Source organism: Triturus cristatus, chromosome 1_2, assembly GCF_964204655.1.
Source record: "Triturus cristatus chromosome 1_2, aTriCri1.1, whole genome shotgun sequence".
Classification (NCBI taxonomy): Eukaryota; Metazoa; Chordata; class Amphibia; order Caudata; family Salamandridae; genus Triturus; species Triturus cristatus.
In genome coordinates this window covers 85,225,672-85,250,164 of record NC_140580.1, presented here as the reverse complement: position 1 = coordinate 85,250,164, position 24,493 = coordinate 85,225,672, and the positions used below count along the sequence as shown (strand labels likewise).

General features: G+C 48.6%; 1 protein-coding gene across 10 annotated transcripts in view; it reads left to right on the top strand.

Annotated features, from left to right (window-relative positions):
* LOC146866846 (scavenger receptor cysteine-rich domain-containing protein DMBT1-like) overlaps window positions 1–24,493 on the top strand; it is a 1,139,300-nt gene that overhangs the window by 170,874 nt on the left and 943,933 nt on the right. For all 10 annotated transcript variants that reach the window (XM_085602006.1, XM_085601995.1, XM_085601984.1 and 7 more), the window contains exon 7: window positions 12,843–12,875. In XM_085602006.1, the coding sequence (XP_085458132.1) occupies window positions 12,843–12,875 (33 nt within the window). The remainder of the gene's footprint in view (window positions 1–12,842; window positions 12,876–24,493) is intronic.

Sequence of the window (24,493 nt, the reverse complement as noted above, 5' to 3'; positions counted from 1 at the left end):
AGGTGAAGACCGCGAAGATCAGTACGCTGCTATTGTCAACATTGATCTCCTCAAAGTCACTGGCACATTTCAGGGTGTGGTTGCGGTCTCGAAAATGCAAAAGGTGGGCTACGATAGGACAAGATGGTCTGCCTGGTGGTTGAGGGAATGTCGGTAACCTGTGTGCCTGCTCCATGGTGAAGAAAGAGGAGATGCACTTTGGGGCCACACGTGTCAGAGCCAATAGTCAAGAAATGCAACCATGTCCGTGCCCTCCACTCTTTCAGGTATCCCAACCCCTCTCATGTTTTTTCAGCGGGTCTGACCTTCTGAGTCCTCAGCCTGCTCCCCCAGTATTCAGACCTTCTTAGTTAAATCTTCCAATCGGGTTTTCAGGTCCCTCATTGTTAGGACTATTTCCTGCAGAGTTGTTTCAGTTCTCGCGATGCGATCAGCTAGCGTATGATGGTTCGCTGTGAGCAGACCTAGGTCCGCCACCACCATATCGATCTTGTGCTCTAAAGTCTCCTTTGAATCTCTGATGGCTAGAAGGATAGAGTACAGCTTGTCTTGCGTGACCTGTACCAGCTCTCTAGGTGGGATAGGTTCACACCCAACTTTCGAGGGGTCCTTCGCTACCGGAGTTTCTTTCCAGCATTGTTGTTGCCACTTACTTGCAGAGGGGGGAGACAGCAGGGCAAGATGGTGGTCTGGGCACTAAGAATGGGGGAGAGGGCATGGTATCATCTAGTCCACAGTGTGAGTGAGGCTCCGCCGGGACAACCCTCTGTGAATCATCCAGGAGGGATCACAAGTAGAGACGTAGTGTGGTGGTTGGAAATCTAGGGGGTAACAGGGGAGCTACCCACAGCACAGAAGGAGTCACACAGAGCAGTAGAGTGGTCCCATAGGGGTAGGCAGGGTGCGCAGGGAAAAAGGAAGGTCCAGCAGCAAGTGCCCCCCAATCAAGTACTGGAGGAAGAGCAGAGCATGCATCCAACGATGGGCCGGTAAGGAGCTGATGCTGTTTAGAGAAGGTAATACGCACACCTACTACACCATTGGCACAAGTGGCATAGTGGGGAGAAGGCCCCCTTCAGGGATCACAATCTTGCAAGTAGGCCTATAGGGCAGGTCTGCCCCCAAGAGCAGCAGTTGCACCTGCAGGCCTTCCAGGACCCAGTTTCTGGTATGAAGGCAGAGGGAGGGGCTCTCCAGGCAGACAATCCACTAATGTCCATCTCAGGAGTCTCACCTCTGGATGGTATACTGCAGTCCCAGTCCCAGCTGTGCCTCCCAGTCAGACAGGCTGCACATGAGCGTGCAATCCATTGGTCCTTCAATGTCAGTGGTTGCCTCTGGCGCTGGATGGATGCAGTCGGGAAGGCAACTTAGCCCCCTGGCGATCCTGCCTTGTGCCTCCTTCCACCACAGGCTCTCCTCCAATGGGCCGCTCAGAGGCCCCTTCTCGAGGGTCCCTTGCAGAGCTTATTGAGGGCCCACAGTGGTGTCAGCGGGGGTGCCTGACCCCATGGGTAAGTGGGGGACCCTACTACGCTCAGCCGGCCGATCCTCAAATGTCTCCTCTGCGGAGCTGTACACCATGCCACTCTGGAAGCATCCCGCAGTGAGGGGCGCACCCCTCCTATCAGCTCATGGGCCCGATCAAAGTTCTTGTGGGCTCTGCAGCAGCAGAAGGCAACTGGAGCTCCCTCGATCAAGCCCCTGGAGCATCCGCTCCACAGCCTGCCGCAATCAACCAGCCATCAGGGAAAGGCAGGGCCCAGCTGTCCCACCTGTGGCCTCTCGTCAGTAGTGGGCACTCTGCCCGGGTGAGGTCATGGCCCCTGATGGCCATTCCTCAATAGTGCTCTTCGCTGTTGGGGTCACGTACTGCAATGGGCGAGGCCCAGCGAGCAATTTCTGCTTCAACTTTCAGGTGTCCGCCTACTCAGGGGCCGCCACCTTGAATTCGCATTGTGTGAGGACCACAGTGGGGTCGCTCAGTGACCTAAAGTGATGCCCCACTCACCTCTCGTACAGCCAGGGGGTGTCCAAGGTGATGTCAGTGAACACCTGAGGCCCCACATGCGGCAGGGACAGCAAATTACGGCAGGATGAACCTGGATATGGGAATCTCACCGGGAGCTCCTGGGATCAGAGTCTCATCCCGTAGGTGTCAAGCCGCGCCCCCAATTCATACAAGCAAACTTGAAGAAACTTTATACAGATAGCTGCTAGAGTGGCAGAAGTTATAAGGGAGGAGAGGTGGGCCAAAGCAAAAGTATTTTTTACGTTTACAAAGAAATTTCCCAAAGGGATCTTGATTTGTGCAACATGCGAAAACTGTCTCTACAAAGTGCAGCACGATTAGAGATATATTGAATATTTGGTCATTTTGGTGCAGATATTTTGAGGGAAAAAAGTGAAACTGTCTAGTACAAATGCCTCATTTATAGGTTCATCAATTGTGAAGAATGCTAATTTACTAAATGAAGAGATAGTGTGGTGGGATTTGATGATTTCAGCCAGTATCTCCCTCCAATTACTTGGAGTTACAAGTTACAGGGCTCAACTTTGATGGAAATCATGCAGTATATGGAATTACCGAGTCCATTTTCACACGTGGTCCCCGATTCAGGGCCTAGTTTACACACATTTTCCTATTGTTTTAAGAAGAAGGAAAATACCAGAGAAGCACATTTAGGGTCATATGTGCAAGCCTCTATCGCCACCACAATGTCACTTTTATCGACATTGTGGTGGCGATAGGGGCTGTGCCTTATTTACAAGGCAGCGTTCAGCCACTTAACGTGGCTTAACACTGCCTTGCAAATAAGGCCCTCTTTCACCCTATCATTAGCGTGAAAGGAGTGGGCAGTAGGTGTTGCAGTGGGCGTTCCACCGCAACACCCATTGTTTTTGACGCTGCCCCCTATGTACAAGGGTGGCGTACATAGGTGGCAGCGCCCAAATTAAGACTAGGTAAAACCTGGTCTTAAGTTTGCAAAATGAGTAGAAATGCATCATTTCTCCTCATTTTTGCTTATTTCATGTGTGCTCCCTTGTGCAGCACACATGGAAAAAGCAAAATGCCATGGATTGTTTATGTACATAAACAATCCTTTAGAAAAATGGCATTTTGTGACTTTCATGTGTGCTGCATGAAGCAGCACACTTGACAGTGACAGAATGGCATTTTAGAATTGTTTACGTGCAGGAAGGGACACCTTCCTACACATAAACAATCCTCCCATACACGTAGACACCCTTGCACTATGGTGCAAGAGTGTGTGCGATGGCGCTAAGTTGCTAAACGTAGCGCCATCGCAGGGGAAACGCAAGGCTGCACCACCTTCTTGTAAATAGTGTGCAGCCTTGCGTTTCAGAAGTGCCGGCGAGAGGAGTTAAGCCATGATGGCTAACGCTTCTCTCCGCCACTTCCTTGTATATATCCTCCCTGGTTTTTACGGGTTGCATTTCCGCACCCAGCAGTCATGAATCCTGAGGCCGGTATCACGCCTGACATGAAATGGGTCCTTTACCTTTATAGTGGTTGAGAACATGAGCAAAATGAAAAAATGCATAGAAGCCCTGTGATAGGGTGGATTTTCATCATGTTACTCAACCAAACAGAATCTGATTGGCTTTGAATGTCAGGCGAAATCAACAAAAAGAAGCAGAACATCAGAAAAAGCAATACTGCCTAATGTGTAAGTGGGCAACTTTACTTGATGCTCTTGAACAAAACTGAATCTCATTGGCTGGGATGCCTATTTTGACTATGTGGAATGGTGCCAAACCTAAATGAGTTGTTGATTACATTTATGAAGAAGTGAGACAGGCCCTCCTGACATTCATTAATAGCTGGGCTTTTTTTGGGGTTCATTATGTTTGTTTCTAGTTCAAGAAACTTTTTACAAGTGGCCCAGTCTCTAAAGGTTAGGACGCTCCGTCTCGCTGTGCATAAATACTACCTGCCTTGGTCTACACATTTATTAAGTACTGGGTGGATGATAGTTTTCTGGATTTTAAATCTCCTTTCAAATTCTGACCGTGTTGGACATCACTCGGCTCTAGCAGAGTTTCCTGCCTCTGGGTTCTGGCTAGGGGAAATATTTTGTTCCGTTTACCACATCTGTATATGAAGCTGTTGTTTCTGTCTTTGTTTTGTGAGAGACGTATTGACTATTTGTAAGCAAAGTGTTGTATTTTAATACATTTCTCTGGGGTAGAGTTTGCGTGAAAGGCACTGTACCTGCCTTTGCCAACCAACTCAAAATTAATTTCAAATAAAAATGGTTTTGCGTTATGCTTTTGTGTGTGTGTGTGTGGTGTAGTTAAAGTTGTGTAGAGCGCAGTATGTTTAAAGGGTGCTGACCCTTCGCTATATATTGCCAATAAAACAAAAGGCAACTGAATATGCATGCCTCTAGAGTTAATGGTAACATATTTAAATATAGCAAAACTTTGTTATTACTAATTCACCGCCCTTAATTGCACCAACCTTAGTAAAAGCAAAGCACAGCAAACTCATTTTGATGCGTTCAAATTAAGGAGGGATACAATCTAGAAGAGGGACAGAGAAATAAGCCGTTTTAACGGTCATAAAGGAAATTTGCTTTGGGATAGTTTACATTAAGGGCCATTGCCTGTTTCTGCAAGGCAATTTGTAATTTATTTCATATGAAATGGACTTTGCATAATTTTTATGGTGTGGGTGCAGTATGTATGTGCAGTTCATGTAACAAGCGCTAACCGATGCCTGATTGGCTTAAGATCTAAATATATCCCATATTTTTATTGAAATTAAATGATTTACACAGAACACCGAAACATCTGCACAGTGGTTAGTTTGAAAAAGATAGTGTGCTGGCCCCGACCCTCTTCTCAGAAACCGATGGGCTGTGCAATAAAAGTTTGGCACACAGAATACCAAGATTGAGTACTCTTAAATTTACCAAATGCTTCTTTAATCAACTGACAGATACTCCCTGTCCCTTTATCTCACTCTTGTGGGTTCCTGCGTTCTTCCTTTGTGACAGTTTTTCCTTCTTTCTCTTCCTCCATCTTTCCGCTTTGTGCATTTTCCCTAACTTGCATAGTGTCTTGTGAGTATGTAATGACTGAACCTTTGTGGCTCCTGATTGATTCCTTAGGTCTGTGACATAAGCGTTAGAGCATAGTGAATTGAAAGCAGGTTTAGAATGTTGAGTTCGCAGTTACACGTAAAAGAATAAAAAGGTGTTGTACTAAGCTCCGTGTGTGGCGTAGTCAATGGTGTGTACACCAGCTGGCGAGGACATTACAGCTGGTGATGAGATAGGGGATAAGTAGCCTGAAGATCGACAGTGCTCTCACAGAGAGTTTGGTGTGATCCAGCAAATTGCTTGTGCGTGCCACGTGTTCCTCCGTCGCGGTGTGAAATCAACATTTGGCATATGTGGAGTCAAAGCACAACCCCAGTTCTGTGAAAAGCGTTTGATGCTAATGGAAGCATCATTGAAAAGTCTGCACATCAATGGCCAAGAACCCGCTGAGAAGTCCGCGCAAAGAGGTACAGCACCACTACGCAGTTCAAAGCCACATATTCATCATGCCACCCAGAGTTGCACATGCAGCACCCCAACAAAGTTGCTGAGTGGGGCTCAGAACACCTCCAAGGGTTTCCGAAGTGCAGAGCACCTAGAGCGGGGATTGGAAATGTGACCATTTGCTTCTCCATAGGAAACAGAGAAGGGGGTCCACTTTCCTGGCATTATCAAAGATGATCCAGAGGACAGTACGTTGCAAGGTCTCAGGGATGTTTTGCATGGACAAGATCACCAAGCAGCGGAGGAGAGAACTGTACTCGCCACGTCAGTAAGTTACACTAATGGTTACAATGCTGCCACCTTCTTGAAACCACCACCGCCATTCGATACCGCCAAAAAGTTGAATATTGGTGACAGATGGACTGCCTGGATAGAGACATTTGATGATTTCATTGTTGTGATTGAAGAAGCAGATAACAAGAAAATTATCAAGTACTTTAAGAATCTTGCTGGTGAAGGTGTGAAAGAAGTCATAAAGACAATGCAGCGAGCTGACGAAATTACATACAATCAAATTAAAGCAGCTTTGAATCTCAAATTCAATCCAATGCCAAATGTAGATTATGAAAGATATATCTTCAGTCAAGAAAAACAGAAAGCGGCGAGACCATGAGCAAATTTGTTGAGGGACTGGATACGCATCTCAAACACTGTAAGTTCAATTAATTTAATGATTAGGAAGTTAGAAGCCGAAAAGTCATTGACTGATCCCTTTCAGACGACAAATGCTGAAAGAAACTTTCAGCCCGGAGCGAGCACTCATTGCTGCCAGAGCTGAAGAACGTGCAGATCAACAAGCTGCTGACATAGAGGCGGAGGTGCCCAAAATGAGTCAGTCATGAATGTGAGAAAATAGCTAAAGCACATGGCAGAGGGACAAAGTGAATTCTCCACAGAAAAAGAAGTTGTGTTTCAGATGTGGATTTCCATTTCTAAATTAAGGTAAATGTCCCGCTATTGGGCAAGTCTGCAAAGGCTGTGTAAAGGAGAACTATTTTGTGATGGTGTACAAGGCAATAGCAAAAGTAGGTATGGTGGCTCGAACGTTCCAGAAGGGAAGTTCAGTGCATGCCCAGAAGGCCAGGAGACCACATCAGCTAAGGCAAATCAACACCAAACTAAGTAGATTGACATCTAAATCTTTCTCAAATATCAAGTGAAAGTGAAGAAGATGGTTGTGCCATGTCGATGTTCACCTCGGAGAAGCACGCGTCTGTTGGACTAGCCGCCTGTGAAGAAAAACATCGGTCCAGGAGAAACTGACATGAAAAAGCTCCAAAGTCATTCAAACCTTGTCCGAAGATGACACTAAAGGTCAATGGTTCTTTCATTATCAAGAGTGGTGCATCAATAAATATTATACCTGAGGAGAAATATAATGAACTGTCTCCAGTGCCCTGACTTATGCCATAAAGAAAAAACTAAAGCGCATACGCGGGCTGTATCGATGCCACTAAAAAGTCAAGGTTCATTTGTGGCAAGGAAGAAGCATAAGAAAACAAAGTACAAGCGCCCATTCATGTATTTTAAGGCACAGCGTCAAGCGCCTGTTTACTCAGCTTCAACACAACCGCTGATATGGACTGGTGTCCATGAACTATAACATGAATGCTCATCACAAAATAGTAAGCCAGTTCCCTTTGTTGTTTCACGGGCTGGGGAAACTCAAGACTATGAAAATCCAATTATGCTTTAGTGAGGATATCCTGCTATTGCTCAAAGACATTGACAAATTGCCTTTCACCTTACAGGAAGCTGTTGAAAAGGAATTTGAATGTTTACTCAAGCGCGATATCTTTGAGTGCTCTACTGGTCCAACTCCATGAGTTTCTCCCATAGTGTTACTACCCAAAAGGGCAGTGAAGAAGCTGCATGCATCTGTGTGGATATACAGTATGCGAACAAGGCCATTGAAAGAGAACATCCAGGTGCGCATATTGCCGACATGATAACACAATTGAAGTGGGAAAATGTTTTCTCTTGCCTGGATCTGAATAAAAAATATCATCAGTTGTAACTCGAGGAGAAGTGCAGGTACATTACAGCCTTTTCCACACATGCTGGTCTGTTCCGTTACAAGAGACTACATTTTGATGTGTCATCAGCTGTAGAGCTATTCCAAGATGTCATTCGACATATCATACAGCCTGTCATGCATGCTTTCAATTACAGCAATGGCATATTGGTTTTTGGAGCTACACAGATGGAGCATGACAAAGCTGTCACTCAAGGGTGACAGTTGCTTACTGATGTTGGTTTAAATTTCCATGCAGAGAAATGTGAGTTCCATAAGACAAAGTTAATATTCTCCGGCCATATCTTTTCTGATGGGGCATGACAACTTATCCTGCTGAAGTGCAAGTGCTATCAACTGCAAATGTTTCAGCTCGGGGAATCCTGTTCTCAAACCTGGATGGAAGACATGCCGATAAAGTGCATTTGTGGGGATGAATTTGGTGGCTGTTGTATGTTGAGGGGAAACAAAACGGGTCTTAACGTACCATAAAATTGCACAAACATGCCGGACCAGAAGGTGTTTTACAACTTGTAATATTGTTCTTTTCACTATTTTCAAGCTCTCAGGTGCTGTTGCCACTCTGGTGGCACGCGCTGTATTCTGCACTGTAATAAGCCTGCTCTAGCACTTATCCTACGGGTGGGTAAGTATAGGGACTGCCTGGCGAACTGAAGACAGACACCGGAAGTTGTTCCTAATGGTGACTGTGGCTCACAAGCTGACACTCAGTGGCTTGTTAAAGCTCATGTGACCATACTTACATACTTTTGTGTGGAATGAGAGATGGTTTTTGTTCAGCCAAAATGATTATGTTAACTTTCGTTCTCATAAAACTACCTCCGCTCCAATGCAATTTAATGGGGAAATTAAATTCCCAGCATATTTTTTCTCCTTCTCCCTCTTAGGTGTTCGCCCACATTTGCAATTATGCTAGTTGCCGTCACGCCCAGTCTCCATTCAGGCGCCTGCTATAAGAGAGTCCCACTGTGTCTTCAGCTCTCTATGACCGTCACCAGCACCAGTTGCAGCACCAGGTCACGCGACCCTCTCTCTCCGTATATAAATCACATTTCCACAAAAGGATCAGGCTGTCATTGATTTCCATCGTAAACAATGTACAGTCCGTCTGACTCCTGAGCCCTCAGCCCTGTGTACTGTCTTTATGGTCCGACAAATGGCTTGCGCTTGCAGCCTATATAAACTGATTTGTTGAATACAGGTACTATCAAATGCACCCAATAAAATTCGAGCCATTTGTCAGGATAATAATAATATGAATCCACATTTGTAAAGCGCGAACAATCACCCATAAGGGTCTCTAGGCGCTGGGGGCCGTCGGGAAGATTAAGCAAGCTATTGCCCAGAGTCACATGGTGCTGGGCTGACCTACCTTGGGCACTGGGGATCGAACCGTGATCCCCAGATTCTGGAGTGAGTCGCCCTGGCCGCGGTACCACACCTCTAAAACACAGGGCCTGGTACAAGATTACATGGGATGGCACTGAGGTATTGCCTCAGGCTGTGCTCTGCTCTAGTGTATTGTAATCTTTGAGAAAGGAAATTCCAGTAGGCCTGACTTACCTTTGATGCAGGGAGTCAGTAGGTATGTTAAGGAGTGGATTGTTACCTGGAAGCAATTATAGCACATCTAAAAATAGAATGTTATTTTTGTAGCGCAGGAATTACCAGGAGTGATTGCGTTGTGTGTCATCATGTGCTAAATAATAGTTTCTGTAATATCTAAAGCCTTTGGATTTAAATATTGCAGTAACATGGCACAATCACTGCTGTTCATTCCTGTGCAGTGCTAGTTACAGCAATTAACATTCTATTTTCAGATTTGCTAGCGCTTGTAGGGTGCCCTACTTCCTTTTGATGTTTGTTTCGTGCTGTCTCATTGTGTCTAGTTCAACAAATCACAATAACTTGTATTTCCTCAGTAGATTTCATTTGTAAAGGTATATCAATAAATAAATCTCTAAGGTACTCACTGCATTGTTATCTCAAAGGCTGTTATGCAGTTGTTCGTTATACAGAATAAGCAGATACTTACGTCATTGTCATATGAAATCTCTTTATTGATGTCATAACTACACTTTCACAATTTCTTTATGAACTTTCATGCTTTCTCAGTTTTGCTTGAAAATGTACCATTTTCCCATTCTTTTTTCCAAATTTGGATGTTCCTGTCCATGACCCCTCACATTTCCCCCAAGAATTGGTGGTCATTGATACACTGTGAGGCCTGGGGGACCCTCCCCTACTGGAGTACTCCTACCACCACTTGAATGCAATCCTTAGATATGCCTTTCACGTTCTGAGGGAATGAGGTGTCCCAATCATGATACTGTGTAAGGATTCAGCAATGACAACCCATGGACCAATTTTTGTTGGCTGTAGAAATGTGTGCATTTCACCTATGCTAACCAGTGGTAAAGTGATTGTGTACACCTCTCTAAACATGCTGGAATTGGCATATCCCTAATAGGCACCCTTATTTATTTTTAAATCCCTTGTAAATTGTGCCTCATATGCCTAGGGCCTGTAAAGTAAATGCAGCTAGTGGGCTGCAGCACTCACTATGCTAATAAGTCGCACTGTGAAACATGTCTCCAAGCCTGCCACTGCAGCCTTGGTTGAGAATTTTTAAACTATCAATCCTACCTGGCAAAAGTAACCTTTTGACGGTTCTAAACGTTCCTTTTAAATACTTTAAAGTCAACTCTAAGGTAGGCCTTAACATCCGTAGGGCAGGATGCATGCTATTTAAAAAGTAAGGCATGAATATTTAATGTCTTACGTGTCATGGAAATAAAAGAATATCGTTTTTCACAGTGGCAAAATTTGCTCTCCCATAGGTTAACACTGGTTTACATTATCACCTTTAATAAGTCCTAAATTCAGTTTTGGGAATTGGTAGAAAAATAGTGAAGGACTCATTTCAATAGTAATTTAAAATCTAACTTAATGGTTACAATGGTTTTTGTATTGCTATTTTGGAGCTGACACTCTTAGAAAGTGGTAATTTTCCTGCCTAAACCAAAAGACTTTCCAACCAGTGTCCAGCTGGCACCTCACTCCTGATGGCTCCCTTGTAGTTAGTTTTGCACTGCTCCCAGACAGTGGACAATGTCTCTGAGTGTGAGGAGGGTTCTTCTCCCTTGACAGGATGTCCTGAGTTCTTTGCTCAGCCCCTCCCTGAGCTTCAAAGGATACCTGTCTTGCAATTGGCGGATGAACCTCCCACCTAGGCCTACCTATCTTTTATCAGCCTAGGTAGGCTGGCACCAAACCCAGTGAGAGTGGAGGAAATGACCAGAACTGGTTTAGGGATGGATAAAGGTCTTCCCATCTCACAGGCTGGCACAAGGCATTAAAGTGGACCTCGCAGACCTCTTCTCCGAAAACACCTAGCCCTGTGAAAAATCAAAAGGACTGTCCTGCTGTCTGAAGAACCTAAAGGAAGATTAGACCTGCTTGCCTTGAACCCAGGACCATAGAAGTGACTCCAAGGGTCAGTTGGCTGACTTCGCATCCACTGAGCTTTCTCTCCTTTGCAACATCAGCACCAGGACCCCACACTCTTCAGCAGCCTGCCATCATCAAGCCCTACTTCATATCTAGCATTCAACTTGCGTACAGACGACTAGTTGATGACCACTTTTTCTCCATAGAAGTTTCTAAGTCCAAAGATGAGCTTTCCACCAGGACAAAGTTGGTCTCTGAGGCCACCTGGCAATTTATTGAGGCCAACCTTAACTTTTATTGTGACCTGGTATTGTGCACTCAGATAACTGCAGTTGGCATTTTGTGTTTTTTAGCAGTATTTTTTATTTGAAATTTAAAAAACTATATCCCCAGTTCTGCTTATGGATTTGTGTTGTTTTGGTGTTGTTTTATTTATTAAAGTATTTCTCCAAAATTGCTTTGGGAATTTACTTATGTTGAGTTTTCACTTTTTTACTGTTTGGGTACTTCATGCATACTTAAAACATTGCCTGACTGCTGTGTGCCAAGCTAGCAGAGGGTAATGCACAAGTTTATTTAGTGACTTTAGTGGTTCATCCTGATTAATATTTGAAGTGGGTTCTCATCCCCCTCAAATAATACCCCAATCAATTCATTACAAGGTTCATTTTAAAAGACGGATATCCCTCAACGATAAATCTGCTACAATGAACAATTTGTCATCTCATGACCTGACATGGGGAAAGCAGTCACCCATATGAAATGACGTTCTACCTTTGGTGAACTCCTTATACTGCAGAAGTACTCAGTTGAGCTGAGGTGTAACAACAAAAGCATGTAGAGCACAATGATACACAATATTTCATATGCATGCTAGCTACAGTAGGGATTTCAACCCTGCAGCTGGTAAGTTGGTTTTAGAGAACACCCATTCTGCTGTGGTTATGTTGTGCTCAAAGTGAAATTGTGTTAGTTGAATTTAGTATTTTCGTGTTTTGCATACTTTTCTTTCTGTAGCCTTAATGCCCAATTGTTGATCTTCTTAAGGAAGATGCCAACATCAATTCTGGAAATTACAGTTTATGAAATTCCTCTTGTATCTAGGGAGCAATAAGAGTATATACTCCTTGACACTCACCTGTAGTAGCCCATTAGTGAACTCTTTCTCACTCTTACACTGGTAATTGCCTTTTGACACAGCTCCAAAAGTGTTGGTCTGTTTCGGTATAAACCCTCTAGATGTGCAACAAAACATAAATGGTTTAATCTTAGACCACTAGTGGCTGATGGAACTCAGTGATCCAATGTGGCCCTAAAGACTGCGATTACTTTGCCTGCCTCAGCTGAATCAGCCAGTGGGAGCTTCTTTCCTGGTGCTGGGTACTGGGTGAGACAAACAATAAGTTTCAAACCTGAGTGATGTTTGAGATGAAACTATCTCTGCCCAGTAGATTACCATTTTCTGAGAGGGCAAACCTCTATTAGACTGGTACATAAAAAGGCTGAAGTCCCTGGGATTGCCGGGGTCTATGGGGAGGAGTTACTGGTACCTTTGGTCTTACACTACTCGTGAATATTTGAAGTCCTATTTCAAATAATAAAACATTACATTAAATCATTATAGAACGTTCATCAAGTTATCGGCATTATGTTTTGGGGTAGATTTCTAAATGCACTTAAAATTCTGTTTGGGGTCTGCTTCTGTGGTGTAGTCCTGGGTCTGTATAGGAGTTCTAGAAACCTGGCATTTGGCTCTAACACAAGTTATTTCTGTGTTTCCACAGGTTCTTCAAGCACCAGAGCACCACTCGTTACAGGTATACCTGTTTTTCAAAAAATTCTTCTGTTAGTGTTGTAATGCTTCTCCTTCCTTTGTGCTATCTATAAAATCAGTTTGGCTGCAGATTTTTTAAAGATGAACTCTGTACCAGCAGTCATTCTTAGATCCACCTTGTGTACCTTGAATCCATGTACTCCAAGAATCATCATTAGCAGGACGAGAGCTAATTTTTCTCCAAACTCAGAACTTGCCACGTATCCATCGTACTTTAGGCCTGAGCTGGACTGAGCGCAACTCCATCAGTTCCAGACCATGCCCCACCCATTACCCCAACCCTCTCTTCATTTAGACCACACCAACAGGTGATGCAATTTTTGGTGAATGAAACCTAACCAGAAGGCACCATTTTAGGTGGGAGTCAATCCTCAGCTCAAATATAACTATTTGGGATCAATGTATACCTAGATTTTTAACTACACAGACTTCTCAGAGGGGTGTATTTGCAATTACCTTTTGGCCAGGTTAAAAAACCCTTTTTTTAGAGGTTTGAGCCACACTAGAGGATAAACCACAGGTGGGAAGGTATTGACCAAAAGGCTCTCACCGTTCTTTGATGGTCCTCAGCTCCCAGACTCACTCGGAGCACACTGGCAAAGCTCGGTTGTCACTTCAAGGCAAAATATGACAAGTCCATATTTATGTCAAGGCTCCTAGCAATCCTAGTGCACTTTTATATATTCCAGAATCTCTTAAATCCATAGGCTGCTTTCATCTTAACCCAGCTAGGGTTGCGATGAAGCCTGCTCTCCTCCATTTATGTCAAACGACCTTGAGATGTTGGCCTTATGTTTAAACAGCACTTGCTTGCAAGTGGAGACTATTTTTTAGTGATGACAAAGTTCTCTTCAGCTGGCAGTAATCTATCCAGACATCCTGCAGGGGCGTCATAAACACCCAACTTTAGCAGCTTGAGCGGGGGTGCCTCTAGGCAGTTCTCTGAAATAAAGCTTTTAAAATGTTGTTTTTGTTCACTTTGATTTTGATTGGGGACGATGGTGGTAAAAGCATGATGGAGCTATGGGGAGGGGGGAAATGCAACGAGAGAACACAAGAGGAAAGAAGGAAGTGATGGATGAATGGGAAGATGGATGATGATCTGGTGGGTAGTGCCATGCTTGCTTACTCACTCACGCCCTTAATGTCATTCAGTAAGGGTTCAAAGAGGGGGGTATTTTATTTTTCTGGCTACTCCCTTGACCCCAAGCTACACCAAAGGTTATCTTCTACTTGTAATGTTTTGTGTGCACATGCAGAACAATCTTGGAGAAACTCTAGATGTGGTACTTATGGTCCCCCTAGAAGCGACACTCACAAAATCACACACACACCTGTGATATGCAATGTGCACCACAAAGCTAATGTACGCATAAAAGGATAACCAATGCTACTGAGCAAAAAAACATACATGTATTTGTGATATTAACAAACACATCCAATAATGTGTGATGGAGTCCGTTATCACTACCAGTTAAAAAGAACAAGCCCAATATGTGATATTAGCAAACACGGTCAAGAAGATTGGACAGGGAATAAAAATGCACTTAGCATTTAGGGTTCATGCGTAATTTGTGTGCCTTTTTCAAAATAACCTCAATGCAATTTTAGGACGAGCCTAGGCAGCGCATGCGCTGCTCTGCGAGGCATGCTGTATTGTGCTATGGCATAGAAGCTCCGCCCATTTCCCCGACCATCTTTTCAATTGGCTTTAGTTACTGTCCTTGCGAAATCGTTCCTTTTCATTTGTGAATAGGCTTAATAGTCCTCCTTGGTACTGCTTTGTCTGCATTTGTAACCTCCCATAACGACTGGACTTTTTACTTGTGTTCTTACACGGTCTGCTTTATAAGTCGGTGAGCACTATTTTCTTTAATGATCTTCCCCCATTCCACCCACATCGAAGCACACCGCTCTTTTTTGCATTGGAGAAAATGTGAAGTCTAAGCCACAAACAAAACAGTGAATTCCAAATAAGCGAAACAGTGCCAACACCTGGCCCTACAGAGAAAGATTTTGCCCCCATTACAACCGTTCACAATTGGTTTGGTGTTGATATACGGCTTTGTCAGTGCTTGTTTTGCTATGTAAAGCTTTCTTGTTCGGGGAGTAGATTATAAATAAAAAACGTTTAAAAGTAAAAATATGTTTTGGTCTTTAAAAACAGACATTACTACAGTAGCCTTTGTACTGAAGGGAGCTAGTTTTGGGGTGGATGCACTCCATGTAAAAGGGCAGCTGTCACTCACAGCGGAGTTAGCCAATGCTAAAGCCAAAGCTTTATGTACGTCAAGGCTATAAATATAGAATGTGCAGGACAATTTCCTGGGCCAGGGTGTCTCTTGTAAAGATTAGTAAGTGACACAAGAAACCGTCCTTCCGTGGATTGTGGCTTGCATCAAACATATGTTACCTCATAACAATAAATCACACTCAGAGGAAGCAGAGGGAGTGATGCTCAAGGAGGCCGCTGTTTCTATCCTTAATGGCGTCCTCAAAGAACAAAGCTACAGTGCATCCACCGGGTTTGCCCTGCACACTTTACAAACACATTACCCTCTTGACTCCAACGATGGAATTGAAAGAGGGCTTTACCGATATGAAGTCTGTTTTGGGTTTAAGGAAGTTCATTCGGTCAAATTGGAACTTCCTTCCATAAAAAATGGTTTGTTGGAGCCCTTTCAAGATGGCCTCGCCTGATTCTCAACCCATAGATACCTTCTGTTAGAGAGGCTAAAAGTGGTGGAGGATCACACCTCAAGTTGTTCTTGAGCAGCTTGGGTTCCACGTGTCTCGCAGTCCCACGTGCACTTGTCGGAGATGCCCTTCACACAGAAACTAGGCATACAAAAGGCCATTGAAGATGTATATTGTGAAGGTCGTCGTGTTTCAATGAGCATTTTCGTGAGACCTTACCAGGGTTTTCTCCATAGTACCCCCAGGGGCACCCCGCTTTCCCCCCTCCCCCCAAATTAGGTTACCCAAAGAAGACACAAGAAACAGTTGTAAGTGGGTAACAAATGCTGCAGGATTTATTACATAATTCCAGGATATGTAATAGGTGGGTTATCTTACGGGCGATCCAAGGGCAGGCGGCCATCTACTTCACCTGCCCCGCCTGATGAGCCGGGCAGCACGGGAACGACCCGCAAGTGCTGCCCCCCAAGTGATTCTTTTTTCGATCACGTGCCGTTGAAATTCTACTCACACCCCCCCTCTCGGGACGGAGCGTCGCATAGCAAGCCCCCGGTTGTTCAGGCCCACAACCGCCCGCAGGCCTAGCGGGGCGCCGACCGGCTTCCGGGACCTCTCTGGAGGCTCCTCGTTTTGGCTCAGGCACCACGTGGTGCCGCGCAGAGGTACCCTTTGTACCGGCCTGCTTCCAGATCGCCCTGTAACTCCGCCTGCAACGAAAAGGAAAACATTAAAACGTTCAGCAAAAAACTCCACCCCACCACACCTACGCCGGGTAAGCGGTAGGGAGGGTAAAAAGGCGAGGTGGGCGACAAAGAGGTCGCCAGTGAGGGTGGGGGAAGGCTAAATAGCCTTCCCCTCACACCTGGGCCCGGAAGTGACGCGCATTGCGCGTCACTTCCGGCCCCCGACACGGAGGGGGGCAACAGTCAGGATCCCTGCCCCCGCCCCCCCCGAAGGAGGGAGTGGGGAGGGGTGACCGGGGCCCCGGGGCCACTAAGGCGCCGACCGCCGAGTGGCCCCCTGCGGGGGCCGCGGTCAGCGGCATAGTACCCCCAGGGGCACCCCGCTTTCCCCCCTCCCCCCAAATTAGGTTACCCAAAGAAGACACAAGAAACAGTTGTAAGTGGGTAACAAATGCTGCAGGATTTATTACATAATTCCAGGATATGTAATAGGTGGGTTATCTTACGGGCGATCCAAGGGCAGGCGGCCATCTACTTCACCTGCCCCGCCTGATGAGCCGGGCAGCACGGGAATGACCCGCAAGTGCTGCCCCCCAAGTGATTCTTTTTTCGATCACGTGCCGTTGAAATTCTACTCACACCCCCCCTCTCGGGGCGGAGCGTCGCATAGCAAGCCCCCGGTTGTTCAGGCCCACAACCGCCCGCAGGCCTAGCGGGGCGCCGACCGGCTTCCGGGACCTCTCTGGAGGCTCCTCGTTTTGGCTCAGGCACCACGTGGTGCCGCGCAGAGGTACCCTTTGTACCGGCCTGCTTCCAGATCGCCCTGTAACTCCGCCACAGCCCTGGAGGCGGCTAACCGTCGCAGCCAGGGCCCCCCACCAACCTAGCTCTTTACCTGCACCCTCTATTCACCAATGCTTCGCTTAAATCCAATAAAAACAGGTCCATGCCTATTTGGGAGAGGTGTACTCCATCCAAGTCGAAGTACCCCTTTACATTCCCCCGAATCATCTCATGGCGAATAAAGCCCAAACCCCTTTGGGATGTGAACTTACGCATTGCTCCATTAATGCGCCTCCTGGAGTGCTCTACCGCTTCTAAGGATTTAGCTCCCCGCCAAGACCTGCGGGGGATGATCTCCGACCACACGATCTCACACTCGCCCAGACGCTTGCAGATTTCCCCTAAGTCTCTTTTCATGGCTAATAACAGCAATCGTCTCCCTAGGGTAACAAGGTCGTTTCCACCCAGGTGTATCACCAACAGGTGGGGCAAGGTGGACCCGTGTGCTCTTAGTCTCTGCTCGATCTTATTCCTGAGTTCGAACCATCTCATCCCCGGCACCCCCATCCATTCCACTTCAGTCTGAGGGAAGTGTCGCATCCAATTCCGGTGCGATGCCCATTGGGCCGCCCGGGCGACAAATGAATGCCCGATCACCCACACCACTCGTCCTAATAAAGAGGAGACATGGTGTACACACAAGTTATTTAATCAGAAAGGGTGATTTCAACGATACACACTATAAAATCACAAACACATTACTAAAAGCTGCCTCACGGGCGAACATATATCTTATAGCAATCAGATTCCCAACGCCCCAATTTCTTCACCTGAGCGGCCTCTAATCCCGCCAGGTGAGCGGCGGTGGCAGCGCCAATGCGGAAGGAGTGGCTGGAATACCTTCTGTCCGGCCGGGCGAGCCCCGCCTTGGCTAAGCTGGCCCTGATTACCTGCTCGAACTGGTATCTAGTTACGGGGGTACCATTTGAATGCAACAGAAGATAACCAGGGCCGGGCGGTCTGTACTCCAACAACGCCTTTACCCATTGTACTGGGCAGAACCTGGGGTCACCTAGGGGCTGAAGAACCACCCTGATCCCCCGCCCCGCCTGGTCAGTCTTGGACTTGCGTAAATGAATGGTCAGTGACCCGGAAATGGACACATCTGAAATTGCCAGCGCATCCCCTGAAAAGTCGACCTTGGACCTAGCCACTAACTCGCTGACTCTGAATGCCCCAAAAAATGCTAAGCAGAACGTGGCTGAAAACAGCGTGGCCTCGTAATGAGAGTAGGTGACTAGCTCGAGAGCCCCTAGCATGCCTTTCAGGATTTCGAAATCAATGGGGGCCCGATTATCAGGGGCCCTGGGCTCCTCCCTAGCCCAGCCCTTCAAGGCGGCCCGGATGGGATAGGAGTTAGTGGGATCCGCCCCGCCAGACAACTTGGTGTCGTGGCTTACGGCCGCCAAGTGGCTGCCTACCCATGAACGGCTTTTCCCCTGTCCCCTAGCCCACACCAGAAATGCTCGGACCTGGGACACCAACGCAGCCCCTGAAGTACCCAGCGCTACAGAAGTTGCTCTGAATGTTGCCATGTGGGCGCTGTAACGCTTTCTGGTACCTGGGGCCAGAGCTCTTTCTCCCATCTCCTTCAGGCTCAGTCCCACTGCAGGATCTTCCATAGATGGTCCGGGAATGGGGTCATCTGCGCTCTCGCCCGCGGCCAGGCCTCCCTGAATCGGAGCCACTGAAAACGAGAAAGAGCGTCAGCTGCCACATTTTGAATACCCTCAATGTGCCTGGCTTTAAACTCGACATTGATGCGCAGGCATGCCCGGACCAACTCCCTTAGTAAGCACAGCACCAGCCGGCACCTAGCGGACTGGTTGTTAATTGCCTGAACAACCGCCATGTTGTCAGACCAAAATACCACCTTCCTATCTGACAACGCCGCCGGCCATAGGTGTAGTGCAACAACAATCGGGAAGAGCTCCAGAACAGTCACATTTTTGGTGATCCTATGCCTGCGCCAAACATTGGGCCATCCCTGCGCGCACCATTCCTCGCCCAAGATAGCCCCGAAACCTTCCCTGCCTGAGGCATCTGTGAAAAGACAAAGTTCCTGACTATCAATCCAGGGCTGCTTCCAAATAACCGTCCCATTAAAGCAGGCTAGGAATTCGCTCCATACCACCAGATCCTGCTTCAGACCTGTCCCCAGCTTGACCCAGTGATGTTTCTTTTTTATACCAGCGGTCGCCCTTGCTAACCTGCGTGCAAAGACCCTCCCCATGGGTATGACCTTTACCGCAAAATTCAGGGTCCCTAGCAGGCATTGGATTTCACCCAGAGTAGCCTTGTCCCTACCCAGTAGATCGCAGATCTCCTGACGCAAGGCCTGTACCTTATCCGCAGGGAGTCGGGACACGCCCTTTACCGTGTCCAACTCGATGCCCAAGAATATCAAAACCTGCGCCGGACCCTCGGTCTTACCAGGAGCTAAAGGTACGCCCAAGTGTCCTGCCAATTCCTTGAAACATTGCAGCGCCCGTGCACAATCTTGCGAGTCAGCTCCCCCGATGAACAGGAAATCATCCAGGTAGTGGGTCACTCCCTCAATGCCATACCTGTTTGTTAAGGCCCACTGTAGGAAGGAGCTGAACGCCTCAAAGTACGCACAAGACACCGAGCAACCCATGGGCATACACCTATCATAAAAGACCTGGTCCCCCCACTTGAAGCCCAGAAGGTGTTGGCTGTCCGGGTGTACTGGCAGGAGCCTGAAGGCCGATTCGATATCAGACTTGGCCAACCAGGCTCCCTTCCCTGCCCTCCTGATCATGTCGACTGCCAGGTCTAGGGAGCAGTAAGACACTGAGCATCTACCTTCGTCAAGCCAGGAATTCACGGAGTCCCCTTCAGGGTGTGATAGGTTATGAATAAGACGGAAAGCCCCTGGCTCCTTTTTTGGTACCACCCCCAGGGGAGAAATCACAAAGTGGGGCATAGGGGGTGAGGAAAAAGGGCCCGCCACCCTGCCCAAAGACACCTCCTTCGCTATTTTATCCCGCACTACCTCCGGGTGCTCCCTAGCTGATTTCTGATTCTCCGCATCCCTGCTCACTAAGGGGCCTTGATAAGGAATGCGGAAACCGTCTAAGAAGCCCTCAGAAATGAGGGACCCTTCCCTGCTAGTGTATCCGCGGAGGGCACTGAGGAGGTTCTTTACGCTGATGGGAGAGGGCCCTTTCACATGGTCGTGTGGGGCAAGGGCATGCGCGCTAGCAGATGTGTTCGCGGGGGGCCAAAGCGCGGGAGGGGGAACCCCCCCTGGGCTACTTGCTCGAGGAAGGCTTGTCGGGAGTGTCGCGCTTGGAGCATACGGTGGCGGCATGGGGTGCCCCGCACACACTGCAATTGTGTGAGAAACGGCATGTTTTGTCCCAGGAGCAGAACCCTGCATTAAAGAGCCTGCAGGTCCCAGAAGACCGTGCCCGAAAGCCAGGCCTGCGACCCCCCCCACGACCGCCCCGAAAGGACTTCCTGTTCTGCCATTTCCTCTCCTGTTTATCCTCTTTCTCTTTGCTCTTTACACCGCTCTCTGTACCTGACTTCGTCGTAGACCCCTCAGTATGCTTGCCCATGTGTTTTACCCATAAACGGACCTCCAACTGGTCCCACTCAAGATCTGGGCAGATTGCTCTTTGTCTACGGAAGTCACAGTCGTAGTGGTACCATCCCATGCCCCCACCCTTAGCAGCCTCTTCTGTAATCACGCTTGCATAGTGGAAGAGACCTGGCCCTTCATCTGGGAATTTCTCCACTATTACTGCCGCAAAAATGGCAAAGGCCTGACCCCAAGTCACAATATTTTTGGTGGGATATAAATGATACCGCACCCTCTTGTCCTCTTCCTTGTTGCCCATCCTCCTGGTATCTACCCCCTCCGCCCCATGCATGAGAAGGGTGAAGATATCGATAAATTCCCTGCGCCAAATCCCTTCTTTGGCCACTAAAGGGACCATCCAAGCGAGTGAACAGCGGCCCGATACTAGCGGGGCCGTGGTAACTAGAGGCTTAGGTGCTACGGCTAGTGTTGGTGCCGGCGTCGGTACCACCGGGGGAACCACTACTGCAGGATCGACCGCACTTGCCGCGCTCTCGGCCACAGCAGCAGCTGGGGGTGGGGGCCGCGGAGGAGGTTCCAATGCAGCCGGCGGCTGACCCCAGACCTGCGTGAAGCCCCCCGGCGCCGGGGTCACACTCGGCGGCGGTGGAGCGGACGGGCCGACCCCTAGGGGTGACCTGGCAAGCAGAAGACCGGATCTGACCTCAGCCATGAAGTCTTTTAAAGTGTCTGAAAGCTTACCCAGATCCTCTGCTGAGGCAAATGTCGCCTGGGGCGGGCAAGGCAGTACGTTGTGCGTCCCCGTCCCCAAGCTAACCGCCGCCTGGGGGGTCGCTGAGGCCCTGTGAAGAGGGGCCGCTCTATTTCGAGCCGGTGGTTGCTCAACCGGAAAGTCTTTGCTCGTGGGGCGGCGGTTTCTTTTCGACCGTGACGGGCCCGCAACCTCCCCTACATCCTTATCCGTAGCCGGACCGTCCATCGATATCCCAGAGTCTGGGGGGGTACTGGCTTTCAATAGTTCAGTCGCCCAAGCTAAACCCTTGGCCCTCGTCAGCTCCAAGAATGCGGCAATCCGGGCTTCCTCCGAAGTGTCCGGCACGGACTCCTCAACCTGTGTCCCTGGTGTGAAAAGGGGGGGGGATAATCCTTGGCTGTCCATCACTTAGCAGTTGTTCTCTCTTATCTGCAATTGGGAAAGAGAGAAAGTTAACCGCCTGTTCGCCCCCTTTGAGGCTGATTCTTCGCTCCTGAGTGCCACATGCTACTCCGAACGGTACCCCCGTCCCCCACCTGCCCGTACTTACTCCCGTCCGAGCCCCGAATACGGATGATGTTTGGCTCGCGTCTCTCTGTCGCCAATTAATAATCCTCCAGTCACCGAAAGCGGACGAATGTACTGAAAGAGAAACCAGCATAAGCACAAGAAATATGCATACACGAAAAGGCGTGACTGAACCGCAGAAAAAGGGGGGGGGGGGGAGGGGGGGGGAGGACACAGGTGCTCATACAAATCACTTTTAACCATGCACACCCTGATCGCGTCTGCCCCTATCCCCACCTTGAACCTGGCAAGCAGCATGGTGCTCGCTTGCGCCCCACCCCCATACTACTTTCCTGGTGCCCATTTGCCCCAAAATCACTGTCTCGCGTGAAGCGAACGCGTCAAATCTCCATTCATTCGCCTTTATATAGCGTGCACTACGAAATTATTGGCGCGCTTTACATTACATATTCAGGCACGGGGGCCAATTCACTGTCCGGAAGTGAAAATTGTACAGTACCCGCGCTGCCCAAAAAAGGGAGACGCGACCACGAGGCGCAGCCTGCTTCCCCGACCTAGGATGTCCGTTACAAATTTCATTTCGACTACAAAGCAACTACGCGATCCCCTGCCGGTGACCCGCGCGCGCGCGGCATTTCTGCACACAAATGCCTTTGTTTAGGTTGCCGCCTCAATATTGCATGAAATACGATGTACTGACGCTACTACGTTACTCAATTGTATTCATTGTGTTTATTAGCCTCTGAAAGTTGAATTGGTTAGAACCTGCCTTGCCGAGATTCAAACCCAAGAAACCCGTGAGCTCACTGCCGGTGTTCACACATATCGCTTTTAGGGCTGGTAGTGCGCTGGCGGGGGGGGGGGGGGGGGGGGGGGGTCTGGGTGGGGCGCAGCGTGACCGCGCTGAGCGAGCCCCTTGAGCTCGCACGAACAGAGCCATCTCTGAAAAAGCGCAGCGAAGTCCACATTTCATAGGACTATGTCTGTGTCACACACACTTAATTGTCCACATTTGGCAAAACTAAACACGACGTTTGATCTTGGACAAGCACCTGCGGACCTCAGCACACAAATATGTCCGACATTGAGACCCACGAACAACCGGCCAATCGCACGTTGGAGCATAAATGCTGTATTTCTATACCCCCCTTTATCGAGCCATTGTCACCTATGTAATGCCGCGACGCGCGCTAGCTAGGCCCAACGTTAACCAAGCGCGTTAAATGAATCGTTACACTTTCCACCTCGTTCGATTCGATAGGCCTGACATGCATAAAATGGCGTGCTCGACCCGAAATTCTCGGAGCTCAAAGAATCGTATCCGCATTCGAATGGGCCTGTCATGCGCACGCGTGCCGGCCCCCGCATCGAGGGGCGCTGTAAGCAGGGGGCAAAAGGAGGCACCAGCCCAGCGCCTCTGCCACCAGTCATTGGTGCCCCTGACCCGTGTCCGGGGGGGGAGACGAACCTGACCCGGACCGTCGAAGGGCATGAACATACCCAGCTCCCAGTGCCCGCCGACACACACGCCCCCCCCACCTATTCGGAAAAGCTATCCCCGCACGCCAGGCGAAGCAGCTCTGACCACTCGGCCACGAAAACCTTTCCGCGAGGCGCCAATAACATCCCAATGTGACACGAAAACATAACCATGCATGCTTCTGTGCCCCCAAAAACAGCGTCCCTCCAGGTGCGGTACGGTGCGCACTAATCATTAGGCCCTCCCTCAAACAACACACAGCCAGGGCGTAAAACGACAATAATTTCGTTACTCGGCACATAACAGTCGCACCGGTAAACAGAACACACACGCTCTCTAAATTACAGGCAAGCGGACCGAAGAGGTCAGAGTTAATATTCAAACCCAAGCTGGGTTGTACTCTACTATCCGCAGTGGTATACGAAACCGCGAAACGTTTCCTAAGCGCCTTCGACTGCTCCGTTATGCGCATTAGCCCACTGAGCTGTCCTGCCTGCTCAGCCCACTCGCGCCTCGCTGAGCCCTAAGAGCATGCTGATATCCCGGATCGAAGCGCCGAGATGCCCCGTGAGCACCCGCCGGGGCAAGGGGGAGAGGGGCCGACAGACGAGCGAAATTCCCCCCCCCCAGCCATAAACCCCAGTAGAGGTTAGCCCCTTAACGCTTAGCACGCAAAGGACAACACCGCACACAAGGCCCCGAGCCATCGTGGCCCAACTTGCGCCCTCCCCGCCCGCGGCCATCCGGGCCACAGGGCCCCGTCGACCTGGTACTGCCCAGGGACGGGGCCGGGGCGAGAAGGGTTAAGCAAGACTCACCTAAGTACTAAAATGGTGGCGGCGGGACCCGCGAGGCGAAGACGACGGACCGATGCGGCGAGGTCAAAGGCGAGGTGGGCGACAAAGAGGTCGCCAGTGAGGGTGGGGGAAGGCTAAATAGCCTTCCCCTCACACCTGGGCCCGGAAGTGACGCGCATTGCGCGGCACTTCCGGCCCCCGACACGGAGGGGGGCAACAGTCAGGATCCCTGCCCCCGCCCCCCCGAAGGA